This window comes from Channa argus, chromosome 5 (assembly GCF_033026475.1).
Source record: "Channa argus isolate prfri chromosome 5, Channa argus male v1.0, whole genome shotgun sequence".
Classification (NCBI taxonomy): Eukaryota; Metazoa; Chordata; class Actinopteri; order Anabantiformes; family Channidae; genus Channa; species Channa argus.
The window spans coordinates 13,148,696-13,163,146 of record NC_090201.1 but is presented as its reverse complement, the minus strand read 5'-3'; the positions used below and the strand labels follow the sequence as shown (position 1 = coordinate 13,163,146).

The 14,451-nt window shown below is 38.1% G+C and overlaps 1 protein-coding gene across 6 annotated transcripts in view; it reads right to left on the bottom strand.

Moving 5' to 3' along the window:
• Positions 1-14,451, bottom strand: part of LOC137127812 (inositol 1,4,5-trisphosphate-gated calcium channel ITPR1) — a 62,324-nt gene that overhangs the window by 1,776 nt on the left and 46,097 nt on the right. For all 6 annotated transcript variants that reach the window (XM_067505244.1, XM_067505247.1, XM_067505245.1 and 3 more), the window contains 8 exons: positions 12,352-12,474; positions 9,466-9,641; positions 7,002-7,166; positions 6,205-6,394; positions 6,021-6,113; positions 4,240-4,382; positions 3,050-3,215; positions 464-624 (listed from right to left, as the gene is read on the bottom strand). In XM_067505244.1, coding sequence (XP_067361345.1) covers positions 464-624; positions 3,050-3,215; positions 4,240-4,382; positions 6,021-6,113; positions 6,205-6,394; positions 7,002-7,166; positions 9,466-9,641; positions 12,352-12,474 — 1,217 coding nt within the window. The remainder of the gene's footprint in view (positions 1-463; positions 625-3,049; positions 3,216-4,239; positions 4,383-6,020; positions 6,114-6,204; positions 6,395-7,001; positions 7,167-9,465; positions 9,642-12,351; positions 12,475-14,451) is intronic.

The following is a 14,451-nucleotide window of genomic DNA, read 5'->3' as shown; positions in this document are numbered from 1 at the left end:
TCAGTTGAGATTAGAAACGAGGAACAGATCGCCGTATTAAGGTATGCATGTTTAAAATGTTGACAATTAATATGATGTACTTTGCAACTCTATAATGTGACACGATGCAAAGTGCACATAATACTGCTCTTTCATTCAGGACTGAGTATGTATCTGTAGCCACTGGATGCAATGGTTACACAAATGACTTTGAAATGATGAATGTACAAGGGTGAATGTCATTAAGCAGCAAAGTACAGCTTTGGAGTCAAGTAGACATGCATGTTAAACATTTCTTCTTTTGCCCATCACTGTATATTTTTTCTGCACCGCAATCTCATGCAGCATGTGGATCCACAATAGCTCCAAGACAGCATGGTGTCATAATACGTTCAACCCATTTACAACAGATAAAGTTAGGCTTGAGCTATCACTTGTGAAGAAATGTGTGTGATTTGAGGGTGTGCCCATGCATTTTTTTTACCTTGATCATCTGAGCCACATAGCTTTCGGGGCCTGTGTATTCAGTGGAATCTTTAACCTTCACCAGCACAATAAAGAACAGGTAGTGCCACATATTGTGCTCCTCTTTGATGTGCTCTTCAAAAGTCACCGTCTTGTTGTCAAATTTGTCCCGCTCCAGACCTGTAGGACGTCAAATAGACAATATGTACGATAAGTGATAATAGCAGGTTTAAGATAAAAAGTGGTTTAGCTGGTTTCTGTTTCACAACAGACTTTCGCATTGTGAGCTAATTAAAAAACTGAAAGACAACATGCCACTTTGTGGTTATAGATGAATGAGAAACTGGGGGCATAACAAGAAAGTATATCAGTAATAAGTTCCATTAAGTTAAAGATCTCTTTTCAAAAATGAGAACAAATTATGTACACATATAACAGATCATAAAAATGTCAGACAGAAAGACAGACACATACACACACACGCACGCTCTCAAATTTACAGTACTGGAAATAACTCTGTTGTCAAATGTTACTTTTTTATTTAGGTTTGAGGATTGTTTTCGTGGATTTGACAAGTAAAATACAGTATGCTGAATTCACCCATTAAAAAGTCTATAAAATGCAATACAACAAACAATAAAATGCTGCCATTTTATTGATAGGAAAGAATACTGCAACATTATTAATGATCACTTTGATAGGAGGATTAGTTTGAAACCACAGTCACTTTTTGTATATTGTGTTAGTGTATATGTCAGGAACCTTGTCTTGTGGATTGCAAGTTCACATTCCCTGATTTTTTTTCCAAGGCTGTCTTTAGTAAAATCCAAATTATTTTCTACATAACTCTTTCTACATAATTTTCTACATAACTCTTTATAATGAATACACATGCTGTTTAATCAGTTAGACCTGTAAACTAAAAGATGGTTGCTTTTGGAACCTAACTGCTTAATACATACATGTTTTCCTTGTAAATAAATGGTTAAGACGGCTCCCACCTGAATAGTAATGATGTACTGATGTATAAATGAAGAACAGAAAAAACCAGAGGGTAAAACCTTACAGGGCTTGATTTATAAAAACAGTGGCTGACTAACTATTAAGACACGTCATAGGGCACCAAAAGTAGGGACTTTACACAAACACAGTAAATTCTCATCAGTGTTTAGAACAGGATATCTTTGGTTATTGATTCATACAATTTGCTTTCAATTCACAACAGATCAAGAAGACAGACAAAGAGTCAGTTCTCTGGTAAGAAGTACCTATTTAACTTTTCTACAGAGTAGAAGACAAAATCAGCTAAAGGTAAAAATGAGCCCTCATTTGCAGTAAGTTGATGATCGGAATCAATCATTGGTTTCTGACCCTAAATACAACTAATACAAGATTGTGAGAAGGATCAATGACTTATAAAACCAAGCTAAACGATGGAGAGGCACTTAAGCCTGCTGAGATCTGGCTCCTAATCTCTGCATCTCCTGTTCCCTCATGGTCCTTCTGGAAACCATAGAGACGGCAGCTCCTCCTGTGGCCTGGCCTTATTTAACATGAGTGACTCAGAGTTGATGGCTGGCTGGGTGACATAACACTGTTCTCGTTCCATATGCTTACCACTTGTCCTGACTGCCTGACCCAACATACACATGCACACACACGGTACACACAAATATGGCATGTACTGCTGGGCACATTAGGTTAACATACGGATGCCGGCACACACGTGCACATGCACACGCACACACACACATACACACACTTTACAGTCACACTCAGACTCTGTAGCATGGACTTATTTAGGTACTCACACATACAATATCCATATAAGGGAATACAGATGATGCTAGACGAAGATAAAAAGTTTGGGTAATGAGCAAAATTGCACAAAACACATGGTATGCAAATAAACTGTGTATGTGTGTAAGTGGAAGAAAATGTCTCTGTGTGTGAGACAGACATGAATTATGGAGGCGAGCAGAGCAGTGGCAGGAAGCCCTCATGACTCAGCCTTCCTTGGAACAGCAGCGAAGTGAAAAAGGGGGAGGAGGAGCGAAAGGGGACTGTAATAAACTACATACACCTTTACAAAAATGTACTTACCAGAAACCATAAAAACACCAAGAAATCAAATGTTCTCAGAGGGGAATTTGGGAATTAACCAAGTGACATTAGATGGATTGTGGAAGTGTACTAGTCTTGAAACATAGAGCTGTTCTAACAACAGAGCATAGCCCAAACCCGGCTGGCTGGCTGCCCTAATGATTGGAGAAGTCATACTGTCACTGAAAAGTTAGAGGTTTATTTCCCATACCAATAGTCCAAGGTAAAACTTTCAGCACATGATACTGTTATTTCCTAAGGAAGCTGTGCCACATAGTAAAATATAAAAGCTATAACAGACACATTCTCTGTGCTCGTTCCCAGAACCAATGTATTGACTTTCTAGGAGCTGCTAGCTAAATTATTAATTTCTGATGCTTGACATCATCATCAGTTTAACACCAGAAGGATTTACAACGTGTACCAAAAAATAAAAAATAAAATGAATAACTAATAGCGAGCCTAAAAGTGAGGCAATAACTGGTCCGAGGAGAAGTCTCACCACAGATGAAGCAGGTTGTCTTCAGGACTTCCTCTTTCTTCTGTTTTTCACTCCTCAGGTCAGCAAATGTGTCAATGATTACACCAAAGATGAGGTTGAGGACAATGATGATGACCATGAAGAAGAACAGCAAGTCATATATAACCCTGGCTGCAAACAGTGGCTCCTGGCAAAGCAACAGGAAACAGGGATAAATATATAGTAGGCTCAATCTGAAGGTATACAACACATATATGAATACAGTTCTTAGAAAATCATGAGATCAAAGCAAATATTTATTTAAATAGGACAACGCAGTGCTAAGAAGACTTTATATGAGACGGATGTCAGATTGTCCTATTTAAAAGTATGACCCAAAGGGCAGGTCTTTACATAAACATGTGCTCGGGATGATGTTATGAGTCTAAAACCAGGTTAACCTTGGTCATCATGGATGTTAATGGGAACACAAGAACACAGGTGCAACCTGCCAGATGCTGCAGTTGAAAGAGAAGGCAGGAGGACGGTCAACCTGATGCAGTCTGCCTTAGAGAGACACAGTTTGCAAAAGCTACTATGGGTTAAGAACTCTGAACTCTGTTTACATGTGGTAAATGATTAGCAAATGGTGCAGGAACAGACTTAATACACAGCTCAGTTTAATTTGATTATTTTCGCTCTTCGTTTTTTTCTCCAGTTGACCCTGAGGGGAAATTCCTACAATGGTCACCAGACCAACGCAGTCACACAATCACAGTCATACTTATTTATTATTATTTGGACAAGTTTGTTATAAAGCATCAATGTGACAATTCATGTGATTTAGGTATTTTGTTGAGCGTTTAGAAAGACCTTTAGGTTCGACTTGCATTGTTTTGTGAATACGTGAGGGAGATGTCCACATCCCCTTTTGACATCATTAGTGGTTGAGCCTGAATTCAGTGGAAATCTATTTTGAGGTTTCTTTCTCATTCAAGGAGGAGGCAGTGCAAATGTAAGGAAACATTGTGAAATCTTCATGCTTTTGAAATAAAAACAAGTTCTGCACATGACAGACTCCTAGCCAGCTGACATGATCCAAACTGCAGCTGTGGGTGCAACACCCTCCCAGATCTCTCTCTCTCTCACACGCACACACACACACCCCCCCCCCCCACACACACACACACACACACGCACAAACACGGCTCCCTAATGACAGTTGCACATACCTCCTTGGAAGGCTTGCGGAGAACATCCCCTACACCACCTCCACTCCGTAAGCCGTGACTCAAAACAGTAACAATGCACATGAGTAAAGAGTCGCACGTCCGTTCCATGTTGCTGTCCTCCTCTTCGGGATCATTTCCAAATTCTGAGAAAGCACAAAGAAAGCTTTAATATGATAATTTATTTGGGATAAGAAAGGTATGTGGCTGTAAAGAGAATAATTTATTTATCACAATTAAGTGCACATTTGTTAAAAAACCTTCATAAACACCTCTTGAGTGAAATTTATTTACATAACTGTGGGTTATAGTATTTACCCTAATAGTTTTTTTTAGTTTACAGCAATAAACGAATAGTCTAATAGTTACAGCATGTAAAATCAAAAGCAACAATGAAAAACTGTTTCAAAGAGATTTTAGCAACTAACAATACGCAAACAAATCAGTAGCATGACACACAGGTTTCTTCACACATCATGTTTCTTAAGAAAAAGTAAGATGAAAAATCAGCCATGATATCTTATTTTATACTACTATGTATATTTATTTTCATTATTAATATTGTAATAAAACTTTTCCGAGTCATAAAGCTTTAATAAATTAGCCCTGCCATGTTCATATGTAAGTATGATGCATTAGCTGTACCAAATTATGCTATTTTAGATGTGTGAGATGTAATTACACTGTCCTTATGTTGTTTATATTTAGTATTAATTAAAATGACAAACAAAACAGCTAGATTATCGACCCCATATTAAATGTTTTCTTTACCAACAAATAAGGTAACAGTGTAAGGGTCAGATTTGATAGCCTTGTAGTCTTATATAAGGTTTCATCTGTGATTTGTCCATAAATAACCTTGGCTTAGCTGCAGAACTCGATATCTGTTGAAACCTTGTTTGCATGTGTTGGTTCACAGTGTCCAAGATGCTAGTCAAAGCAAAAGTGTTTTTCTTTAACTGGAAACAAACAGCATCATTGGTTGAACTTAGCCAAACAGAAAAAAAAAAAATACCATTTCAGTTCATGAAGTGTATGGGTGGTTATTATCAGTGGTTATTTTCAGACTTGTAAAACAGTGGCCAGAAGAGAATATGTCACAATCCTCTTCCCAACTGTTTATAGTTTTGGACCAAATTATTTAAATATTTGTATATCTATGCTGATGACAGGGTCCACGGGTGAAAGAAGCTTCTCTAGAAACCGATTATATTTTGAGCATAATCATAATAATGAATCAGACCCACACATTCTGGCTTAAAATTCTTAATTTTGGGATGTTCACATGTGTCACATGGGGGTTGATGAGGAGAATGCAGAACTGTCGTGTCCCATTGATGAATTCATTAAAGGGTAAATTACTGGTAATGCCATAAGATGCAGTGCACATAAACAAAATCCCACAGTTTTTAGTTGCTTATTTCTTTACTTTCTTTTCTTATTTTAGCCAAACAAGTCTGAGCTACATCGTCACATCACTAAACACTTCCTACAAGAACCAGGTTTTGGGTTGTTATTTGTGTTTTCTCCCATTCTGTAAAATACAGTAACTGGTTTGAAAACTGTCTGACCAGTCCCATATTGCTCTTCAGCAACTTTTGAGCTTTTTAAATTAATAAAAAAAATTACTTTAAACAATTTCTAATAAAGGAACATCTGTACTGGCTCAATGTGCATTAAATGTTATGATGATATTTTGCTTTACTCTGCCATTTCAAAACAAGGGAATGCAAACGTATCCACCCAACTATAGACACTGATTGTTGTTGTGTAGTGAGTATTACCTTCCTGTGGGGCCTCTGTAGTGCAGTTCTCATCAGTCACTCCATGACAGACTCCTGCAGACAGAAACGTGCTGGAAAGACTGTCTCCACTTTCTGGAGCATAGGAAGATAGAAACATTTAGCAACATTTGTATACTTAAGACCATGATAGAAACTGACTGACACCTATAGAGTCTGTCCTCACTCAGGGTTACGTTGGGGATCCGATCCACTTCCAGGATGAAGTCATCTTTGAAGAAAATGTAGCCAACAATAGAAAACAGGTAGACCAAGATGAGAGCCAGGACTGCAGTGAGCACGATGGAGCGTCCATTGCGCGTCACACTTTTGATTACATTGAGCAAAGTCTCTTCCCTGTACACCAGATCAAACAGCTACAAAGAGGCAAAACATACATTAAATGAATGATAATTAATGAAAATGCAGCAGAAACACACTGTAAAGTCACTTAACACCTCTCAGGAGACAAAATGAGAGATTGTAAATATGTTGTGCAATAATTTAAGTTCCATTGTCATTCTTTTCATGTAGTTTGAGCAGCATATTATATTTTGCAGTTAATGTGAAGTTCCAAGCAAGGAAAATGGTGGTAGATGGCAAGAAACATGATGGCTTTTGCACTTTTTCAATTCCTTTGAATTCATGTTCACAGTCTGACATGAATTCTCACTTTATGTTCTTAATAAAGCCTAAGCTAAATATGGAAATATAACAACAACCACGCTATTAGGTCACCACATAACTGTAAGGTAAGCTCTGGCTTGCTAGACAGAACATGTCCTTAAATGCACCATGATGGAAAGGTATGGCTACATACAGAGAGAAAAAGTATTTCACACATGGTTAAACTCAAAACCTTACTAACTTCATAATTCTTAAAAGTTTCACCTTCCTGTCTCCACCCCTATTCAGGAGTAGTCTGTAAGTCTGTTTGCAAAGGTGTCAAACCATAGTGATGTTTGTGTGTGTGTGTTTTCTCACCAACAGACTGTAGAAAAACACATGGACAAACACTCCCAGACAGCAGATGATGAGGTAGATGAGATGGTAGAGGAACTCAAAATCCAACACCATGGCTTTGTAGCCTCGTGTGAAGGTTCCTCGGTTCCCCACAAAACTTATCAGGAAGATAATTTTATTACAGACCTATAGAGGAAAGTCAGTTTCTCTTTAAAAATCAAAACTCAGTTAAAAAATGTATAATTATAACATTGAATCATTATTTTTAACATTGAAAACTCAACAATAGCCCATGGTGAGGGGCTGTAGGACAGAAACTAAACATGTTGATAGCATCGTGACCGCGCTGCTTTTAAGGAATGAGGACAATGCATTTTTATGTTCCTGTTAACCTGGTTCTTGTCTTCGCTCTGAAGTAACTTAATTTTTTAAATGTCATGTAGAAGAGAAACCAGGGTAAGAGATTAACAAAAACTGGGTTAACGCAGCTCTAAAAGATACCTGAAAGAGAAACGTGACTTATAGACTTAACCAAGAGTATATCACTGTGACAGCAGTGGGGAGGGACGAAAGGAAAGGTCCCCAGCAGTTCATCGTTTTATATTGGAATAATACAATACACAGTCTGGCTAAGAAACAAAATTAATATGAACATTATACATTTTTTAAAAACTTTTGTTTTTCTTATTGAAATTATTAAGAAAAACACAAGTCAGTTTGCAGGTTTACCAAATAGATTGAAAAATACTTGGTTCAAACACGTTAAAAACACAGGCTGGGAGATGTGGATTCTGAACAGTTGCGTGTAATCTAGATTTCAGAGAAACCAGTTAGTGCAGTCTATGGTACCATTTTCTCTGATTTCCTGCCTTACCCTGACTCGTCTCGGTAACCTGGTTTCATGTATACATGTAAATGTAGCAACTGAGGGGAGAGATTATATTGGTGATTGTGCCACCCCTGTGTTTATATGTTTAAGAGCACATCTAGAAAATCTCTGGCGGGTGCAGGGCTGGTGTCACTCTCTCTCTAGGGTTCAGTGACGCACTTCACACCCCTAAACACAGCTAGGCGTTGGCAAGGAGAGCTGTAGGTGCAGGGGCAGAAACAACATGCACCGGCCAGTGGCCTGCCAAATGGGCATGAATGTGAGTGAGAGCTAAAAGGAGAACTGGAACTGGGACGGTAGAGGTGTCTTAGCATATGAAACTAGATACAGTAGTGTGCGCTAATAGTAAAATAGATGCGGTGTGTTTTTAGCATTTCTCTGGGGAAAATGACTAAGAAACCACAAAAAAACATATGCACTATTGACACATATGTCAGTTCACTAAAAACTACAGAAAAAACAATGCACTAGTTGTGAGTAGAACTTAATATATTCATATTTGCAGAGATGGTAAGTAGCTAAGTACATTTACTCAAGTACTGTACTTGAATACAGTTTTATGGTACTTTACTAGAGCATTACTAATTCCGACTACTTTTCCTTAAATTTCACTATAATTTCGAGGAAATTATTGTACTTTTACTCCTTCAGATTTATTTTACAGCTTTAGCTAGTTGTTACTTTTTCAGATCAAGATTCTAAAACAAAATCTAATAAATCTCTAATGAATTACAATGTATGATTGTAGATTAAACACCTGTTAGAACATAAAGTAATTAAAATCAGTTTGAACATTACCAGCTGTGCAGTCTTTAGCCAACTACTCTGTGCCACAACTTCTCACCTTTAAAATTTTTCGAATAAACCCGGAAGAAACATTGACTTTGACAACAGCATCTCGTTCAACACTGTTGATGATACCTTGTTTTCGTAGTTGAGTATATATACTTTTGAGCATTAATCACATTTTAGAGCATGTGCTTTTGTATATTAACTTAAGTAAATAATCTGAAGTGTCATCTTTACATACGGTGTAGTTATTTTTAGGCAAATACATTATGGTTAAGTACTGTGTTTTTGCATTTCTACCGCTCCTGTCTACATGGAGATTTTTTTACTGTGTAATTTCTGCTTTTACCTTAATATAGTAAAGATAAATACATTTTAGTGGAGGTGTTTAAATACATTTGAGACACCTACATTTTTTATGTTTTAATCTGTAAATTTTATTCATTCATTGTTTTGTCTATGAAATGTCAACAAATAAAAAAGAAAAAAGCGTCAATCATATTTTATTAGAGCTCATGGTAACAAAATCACTTCTTGTGTCCAATCAAAACATTCCATCATGATGATGTTAACAAAAAGAGGTTCAACAAATGCTCATATCTGAAAAACTGAAACCAGGGAAGTTTGCTTAAAAAACAGGTGAAATAATAAATGTGATTAATCATCTAGAAAGTTTCATCTCTTCCATTGTATTTGGGTGGCAATACAATTTCAGAGGAAATCTCAAGAACTAAACTAAAGCAAAAACAAAACTGATTAGATATTAGTAATTATGGATGAACTAAGACCTAAAGAAATACAACTCACATTAAAGGCACCCAGAAGGAAGAGCGTGGGCTCCAGACCAACAGAGAAGATAAGACGAAGGATGGTGACAATCACCAGTGCACGGACGCCCAGGGGTTGAGGCATGATAATAACAATGACCAGTGTTGCTAAGACTCCCATCCATAGCAGTGCAGAAAGATGGGAATCCAGTATACCTAAAAGATAGAAGTGCAATCACAAAAATACAAAAGTATTAATGCACAAATATCTGCTATAATTGATGAAATTGAACAAACCATGGTACCTTTTCTTGACCCAGAAAATTGAAAAGAAACACTGTTGTTACACAGGGATGTTGCCTGAATATGAAAGCATCATGCTGAGAGAATGACTGTGCAGTTTGCAGCCAAAACAAGGCCTTGTTTATATCATCAGATTTCCACATCCACCAACTTCTGCCTCTCAGGCAGGCCTTGGGCCTTCGTGAGACTCAAAATGAGCCAGTTACATAACACTCAAGAGTCTATGACATACTTTTTTGTGTCTGTGTATGTGTGGAGTAAGCTTCAGTTAGAGCCTGCCTGATGCGTCCCTTGATCCCAGGGTAAATCCAGGATTACTGTCCTAGTCAGAATCATCCCCAAAAAATAAGGCCACACACAACCTGCTGCCAGTGCAACTGATCGCCTCTTTCAAATACATTGTGCTTGTATTCTTACTTTAAACAGAACAATTGGAGAGAGCACAAAAAGGGAAAAAAAGAAAAACAGAGAATTGTGTTGCTGTTAGAAAGGTAGAAAAAAGATCAGGAGAATACAGGTCAGGGCAGAGAGAAAGCAAAAGCAAAATGGCGTGAGACATTGGGGCAAAAAAAAAAAAAAAGAACTGATGTCGTTAAGGAAGCAAGAGGGGAACACTGTGGGCAAGCCAGTCCTCCTTTCTACCTCTTCTTCCATTCCTTTCACCTTGCTCGTCTGTCTGCATCCCTCCTTCCTCTTCTCTAGTCCTCTCTCCCTCCCAACTCTTGTGGAGATCACATGACAGGTGCCACTTACATAAGAGCCATCTCTAAAAATACCTTAGCTGAAAATTTCATGAGGAATAGCAGGGAGCAACACACAGCTCCATTGATGTGGCAATCAAAAAGGAGGTGCAGACAGGCCCTTTACACACATTCACCTCTGTACATACCTTACGCTAAAGTGTAAGACATGCAGGCAGATGAGTGTGTGCACAAAATTTACAAAGTCAGCAGCTGATAAGGCTGTTTGCATGTCAGCGTGTGTTATAAGCGTGCAGTGCTAACCAAAGCTTTTCATCAAGTCATGCATGCAGGCAGAACACACTGACCTAGTTCTCCTGCTCTTATAACCCTCATTGTAAAGCCCCAAGCAAGAAGGGTGGAAAGGAAAGGCAGTACAAGCGGAGACTGTGTGTGTGTCTGTGTTTCTGTGTGTGTGAGAGAAAGAGAAAGAGAAGACAGGGAGCGCAAAGCCATAAAAGTGCCTGTTTCAGCAGGCCAAAGGTATGCAGGAGTCTCACGTGATGATGTCTTGCAGACCAAGTTTTCAGTAAAGAAAACTACAGTCAGGGCATACTCACGCTGTGTAATTGTGCAAAACAACAAATAACACGGGTTCTTAGCATTTAGCATTTGAAGTTAAAACAATGCTTGCATTATTACATGACTGTATTTAATGTTACATGCTCTAATAGCAATTTTGTGATTTGGTATAAAATAAATAATATATAATAATATGCAAATTTTTAATACCTGCCATAATTTTCAACAACAAACTGTATGCAAACTTTGTTTACTGGTAAATGTTGAAATTTTGAATTTGTTTGAACACACTGCTTTTTTTTTTTTTTGCTTTTGTGAGTATAACTAAAAAGTTTTAATTACTTGTCATTTTAACCATAACGCACACTGTATGAGGCCAAGCAGCAGGAAAGACAATAATACAGAAAAGTGGAAGCATCAATAGAATAAAACAAGTCAAATCACTAAGGAGAATGTGCAATTCAATAAATTGTTTTGACCGAGGTGTCAAACTTGTATGTATGACTTTTTTGATTGTGTACAGTATGACCCAATGTAAGTTTTGTTTATAGGGCATTACATAGGTGCTCCTGTATTTATTGTGTTCTCCATAGTACTTAAAACCAAATATGAGCTTAGTGGGTTGGGCTGTTATACTGTGTCTGCGTGGGTGTGCCTTAAAACAGGCAGAGGTCCTGTCTTCTCAGGTCCTTCTCCTAATCCTGGTCAGGTGGTTAGAAATCAGCAGATCAAAACATTGTGGTAGAAGGAGATCAGTGGGTCAATGAAGGATTGAGATCCCCATCTATGTGGGTGGCACACACACTGCACAGAAGTGTGATGCAAAAGAAACAGCTGCAAAAAAAATCTAAATATGACCTAGTACAGTACAACCTGGTTAAAAAGGGTGACATAATATGGCACCCCTTCAGGGGTGTTTTATGAAAATCTGGTCTTGCCAACTCATGTTCTAACTTAAATATCACATGTCAGCACAGGTTTTACAATGTAGGAGCAGTTTGTAGAAGAACAAGCTGTAAGCAAGCCCCTATCCTTCCTGTTTTGCACATATGAAGACTTAGCCTTTGTCTGACCCCGATTTCTAAAGTAATATGAATGCAGTGCATACACTACTGTTCAAATATGCTTCTGTGATGCCTCATGAATAAGACATAAGCATGCATGAAAGATTTCACAACAGAAACAGTAAATAGATATGCATAAAACTTTACTTTGCAATACAATGTATAAAACAATTCTCAGTTAACAATTAGAAATTGAAGTGTGTGAGATCCGGTAGTAATATTAGCATATTAGCAGAGGGTGAGTAGGATCAGGGCACGCTTTTAAAAAGGCTATATGTATAGTAATGTGGGACTGACCTCCATGTACCCCCTCCAGAGGGTAGAAGAAGCAGACTAGCAGGTTCATGAGCACAGCCAGGTTGAAGGAAACATTACTCCACACTGACATGTTTCTGGAGCACCAGTACAGCACTGGCTGGGCTGGGGGGGAGAGAGGAGAGTCACACGGGATCATTAAGATGTGCCCTACAATACCCACCAAAAGTATTGGAATTGCAAGGTCAAATCATTTGTGTTTGTTGTGCTCAGAATTTCAGCTTTTAGTTCCTGGTATTTACAGCATAAAATATAGAAACTTTTGCATCAAAGGATTCAAAATTTGAGAGAAAAAGTACTGGAACAGACACGACAAGAAAGACCCAGACAACAGCCAGACAAAAACATCTAAGTTAAATAAATATATGTATATATAATATTTGGTTAAAATCACATATTTACAATTCCTGCATTAAGCCTGTGACTCATTAAATTGTTTTTTTTTTTTTTTCTTTTTTGGATATGCTTTACCGTAGCCTCCTTTACTTGTTTGTTTTAGGTGCTTTATCCCTTTAGTCTGCTCTTCAGCAGGTGGAAATAACTTTGAGCATCATTTCTCATTGCTGATGAGGGGCATGCATACGTGGTTTGGCCTTTGTATTACTGCTAATAAAGTCTTCACCCCTACTCTGTGGAAATTATTGGTAATGTTTTCTTCACAGCTCTCACATTGCTCCTGTCATCTGCTCATTTCCTTTCTAACAACAAATGCAAACCCCACAGATAAAACCCAAGAACGCAACAAGAAACACCTGTGAATTTTCGGTACTGTTTCAAAATAATCATTTAATACTAAGCCTGAATCTCTTCAGCTTGTGTTCATACAGTCACTGCTCAAATATCAGCAAATACAAAAGAATTGGCCTTGCTGTTCAAGGCTCAGTAGGGCAGTGTACCATTCAAATTTAACTACACTGAACACCTACACTACATGATTATCACATACCCACTGTGGATGGCAGCTGCGGGGTTAATGCAAACGATTAGGTTGTCATTAATAAGACGATAGTGTTGTGCATCCTGATCTTCATACAGAAAATAAAGTTAATAAAACTTAAATATGCCACTTTGACCTTTACCCAAGACACAAAACCTGACTTTCAAGAGACCATTTTCTGTCCTTTGGTTTTAGTGGAAAAGAAAAACAGATGCAGGGACTTTTTTCTGCCCAGCCCCTCTTCTCAATGAAAGACAAAATATGGCTTTGTGTGGGTATGCAGTCTTATATGTGGATTAGAAGTGTGACTGAGTGTAGGTGTGGGTCTCTGTGTGTGTATGTTTATGTGCATGAGCAAGAGCGCTCTCAGTTGTGATTCATATGGTAACTGTACAAATGTTTCACAGCTCAAAAAATGTGGAAAGCCCCTGTCTGCTTTTAGACAGTGGAAACACGCACACACATAACACAAGCACACACATTGTTAGCCCTGCTGTCAAGTTTGGGATAGGCATCGTTCCATCCATTTTCCATGGCCCTTTGTCTTGTTCAAGCTTGCACGGATCACTGCATGCATTCAGTGACAGGTGTGGTACACCCTGGACATGTCGCCAGTCTATCACTGGGATACACAGTCACATGACCACATTCACACCTACAGCTAATATGGAGTTTCCACTTCACCAATATTTGTAGTGTGGGAGAAAACAGAGACACAGAGAACATGCAAATACCCCACAGAACAGCCCCAGATGTGTGAACTGTGAGGTCAAGCCAAATTTTACATATACCTCCTAATATCAAAAACATGATGGTAAGCTAATCATTGAACCACCATGCCACATCCGGTCTGAGAATTTTGGTCACACGTCACTCTATTGAATGGCAAAAAAACACTGAAGCTGTGGTCACTATCTGCTGATAAGCATCCTCTGACTTACCTGCAAAAACAAACAGCCTCATTTACGAAGACAAAGAGGCCTAGCAAGCTTGCTAATTCATAATGGTTTGCTTCTAGTATGTACCTATGTCTATAGCAGTCGTGTGAACATTTGTAAATCATTGCGATCTAAACAGTAAAAAATTACAGCTTTTCCCATTTTTATCTTATTTAGAATTAAATATGTTTGGGTTTTGCCTTGTAT